Source organism: Citrus sinensis, chromosome 3, assembly GCF_022201045.2.
Source record: "Citrus sinensis cultivar Valencia sweet orange chromosome 3, DVS_A1.0, whole genome shotgun sequence".
Classification (NCBI taxonomy): domain Eukaryota; kingdom Viridiplantae; phylum Streptophyta; class Magnoliopsida; order Sapindales; family Rutaceae; genus Citrus; species Citrus sinensis.
Window position 1 is genome coordinate 3,731,984 of NC_068558.1, and position 3,237 is coordinate 3,735,220.

The 3,237-nt window shown below is 37.0% G+C and overlaps 1 protein-coding gene across 1 annotated transcript; it reads right to left on the reverse strand.

The window, feature by feature from the left end:
* Nucleotides 1-233: 233 nt before the first annotated feature.
* Nucleotides 234-2,959, reverse strand: LOC102628234 (cytochrome P450 71A1-like). The gene is made up of 2 exons (XM_006476843.4): nucleotides 1,128-2,959; nucleotides 234-910 (listed from the first exon to the last, which is right to left on the reverse strand). The coding sequence occupies exons 1-2, from the start codon at nucleotides 2,094-2,096 to the stop codon at nucleotides 299-301; spliced, it is 1,581 nt and encodes a 526-aa protein (XP_006476906.2). The 5' UTR covers nucleotides 2,097-2,959; the 3' UTR covers nucleotides 234-298.
* Nucleotides 2,960-3,237: the final 278 nt, after the last annotated feature.

Below are 3,237 nucleotides of genomic sequence, written 5' to 3' on the forward strand. Positions count from 1 at the left end.
TGATTAAGACTTTGTCCAACTCTCTTTTTTGAAATAATATTATTAAAAAAAACATACTCCTAGCGGTGATACCTTGGCCCTCGAGAATGGAATTTATTTAGAAAGATCAAACAATGAATGGTTAGACCAGGAACGTAATACCTTGGCCCTCGAGAGTCGGGAAGAAATCCAAGAACACAAAAAAAAAAATCATATCAAATGACTGATCGTGCAGCTCAGTTTAAATACACATATAATGGAAACTTAGGAGTATATTAGAAAAGGAGAGTAATGATAACAGCATGAGCATGAATACTTTCTATACAGGTACAGGGGAATATAAAGTTGGTACAACATGAAGAGGTGATTTCCTCTGGAGGGTTACCCCACTAGCTTCAGTCATGTCCAAAACTACGCCAAAGGGCAATTTCCAGTCAAACCAGTATAAAAGGTTAGCGACCACGTACTCAACTGAAGCAATGGCAAAAGACATACCAGGGCAACCTCTTCTCCCAGCACCAAACGGGATGAATTGGAAATCTTGACCTCTGTAATCGGTCGGGTTATTCTCAAACCTCTCTGGCAAGAACTCTTCTGGTCTGTCCCATACTTTGGGGTCCCTTTGAATTGCCCATCCGTTTACAAATACTCTAGTTTTTGCAGGAATATCATAACCATTCAATTCGACACTCTCTGCTGTCTCTCGAGGAACCAAAAGAGGAACTGGTGCGTGCAATCTCAGTGTCTCTTTGATGACACACTTAATGTAGTCCATCTTATCGATATCCTTCATATCTATGTTTAATTTCCCTTTCAACACACCTCTAACCTCTTCCTGGGCTCTCTTCATAATCCTTGGATCTTTCAATAGTTCTGCCATCACCCATTCTAATGCTGTCGCAGTGGTATCAGTTCCTCCCACAAACATGTCCTGACAATGTAAAACATGAAAACTTTGATTAGCCATGGTTAGTACCACGTAAGTGCTGATCTGTGTTTTGTGATCAGCTTTTACAAGGTTGTGATTGTTAGTTATCATTAAAGAATACATGTGTTTTTAAATCACTAATCTTTAAAAGGTTTGCACAGATTACATTTGTACTGAATCCAAATTCACCAACATGTGTAAAAAGAGACTAGGAAGAGACCATGAGGATTGCTTTAATAGTGTCCTGAGAGAGCTCAATGGCAAGATTGCCATTTTCTTGAAGCTGGAGGAGTATGTGGACGAAATCTTTTTTATCGGACTGATCATTATCAGTTAGTGATACCCTGTGCTCTTCAATAACCTGATCAAGCAAATCGCCCAAAGCTGCCGCAGTTTCGTGTAAGCGACCAATGAAACCTGTAAGAACATCAATCCATTTCAAAGATGGATAAAGATCTCCAAAACAAAAGCTTGTCATGAGCATCATCTGCCTTCTTGTTAACTCCCCAAACTTGCTACCCCCATTTCCTCCCCCTTCTCCTTCTTCTTCTTCAACCTTCCTACCAAACACGCACCGGGATGCTATATTATTGGAAACAGCCAGTAGCATTTCGGATAAATTAATAGCCCCACCGTTGAGACACGAACGACGAATTTTATTAATCAAACACGAAACTTCCTCAACTCTAACATGTTGAGCTGATTGCACTCTTTTGGAACTCAGGAGTTCAAGAACACAAATCTTCCGAAGTTGTCTCCAGTACTCGCCGTAATTAACGTTCCCGAGATCTTTGCATTCGTAAAGGAGGATGTGGGCAGCTATGGTTTTGGGCCGGTTAGAGAAAGCGATGTCATGGGTCTTCATCACTTGGCTAGCCAACTCAGCTGATGAAACCACAAGAGATGGAGTGTTGCCGAAGTAAACGTACATTAAAGGGCCATAACGTTCCGAAAGAGCTTTGAAAGAGCGATGTGGGAGATTTTGCAGGACCTGGTGAAGGTTACCAATTATGGGTAATTTTGGTGGGGATGGAGGTAAGTTTAAGTTACCCCTGGCTCTGGTGAGCTTGAGCAACTGTACAAGTATAAACAGGAGGATTGGAAGTAGAACTGGAAGAGAGAGGAACATTTCTAATTGTGATATGTCTAGAAAAGGCTGTAATTGCTTTAAGATTGATGGCAGAGCCATTTCAAGTTCGAGATTTCCTATGCGGACAAAGCGCACAAGGCTTCAATTCTTCTTATACCTTCAAAGTTACCGATTGAGGTCAGAATTTGCGCCGAGTCAAACACACCCGGCCAAAACCTAAACTTGATTTGAGCAAACAAATCCCCTCGTTTTGTCCTCAATTTCCCTCTAAATCTCAGAAAGCCAATACCGTTTATCTTCCTTCTTCTTCTTCTTCTTCTTCTTCTTTTCCCCTTTTATTTTTCCGCGTTAAAAAAAAAACAAAGAAGTTGAATTTTAGAAAGCGATTTCCAAAGTGAGATATACAGTACCCATTACGTGGGCATTCAATCTCTGTCGAGGCATGAATAATAACTATTTCTAATAATAGATAGTATATTTCTTACCTTTTTCCTGAATTAATTTTATTTTAAGGGTAAATTTTGGATTACCGCCTATTGAAATAAAAATTTTAAAAATACTATTAAGTTATTGTAAACGTCAATTTACCATTATCTCTGTTTAAAACATTAAAAAAAAAATAGAAATGATTGAAAAAGATACTTTTATCTTCTTTATAAAGTAGGAGTAAATTAAAATTATTTAGATATATTTTAAAGATTATTTGAGTGGGTAATCTAAAATTTATCTTTGTTTTAATTAATATACTATCATCACTCCATCACCGAATTGCATTATTATATTTTTCGTAGCCGTCAACACGTTTAAAGTACAAATTTATTCCATAAAAAACAAGTATAATTTTTTTGATAATGACATTTTTTAATTAGTTACAATTGATCTCCTAACAACTTTGTTTGCTATTAACGTTCGTTTATTAGTTGTCAACATCGATTTATTAATGACCTTTGTCTTTAACTCTAAATCAAAGATGCTGTCCGGCCGATGGATAGATGTTTTGCCTTTTGCGTGTCAACTCTTTAGGACTCCCTTTCGGCCGTTCTGGAGGAGGAGGGAAATAAGGATTCGTTTATTATATTTTTCTAAAATGGTGTAATGGTGTTTAAAAATAGTAACTGAGAAGGAAAAGATGTTTTTAAAATTATATTTGTTTTTATAATAAAAGCGAATTTGATGTCATTTTCTTAATAAACAAAAAAAAAAGAGAGTTTTGAGTTCATTTATTGAAATGAATCAGTGA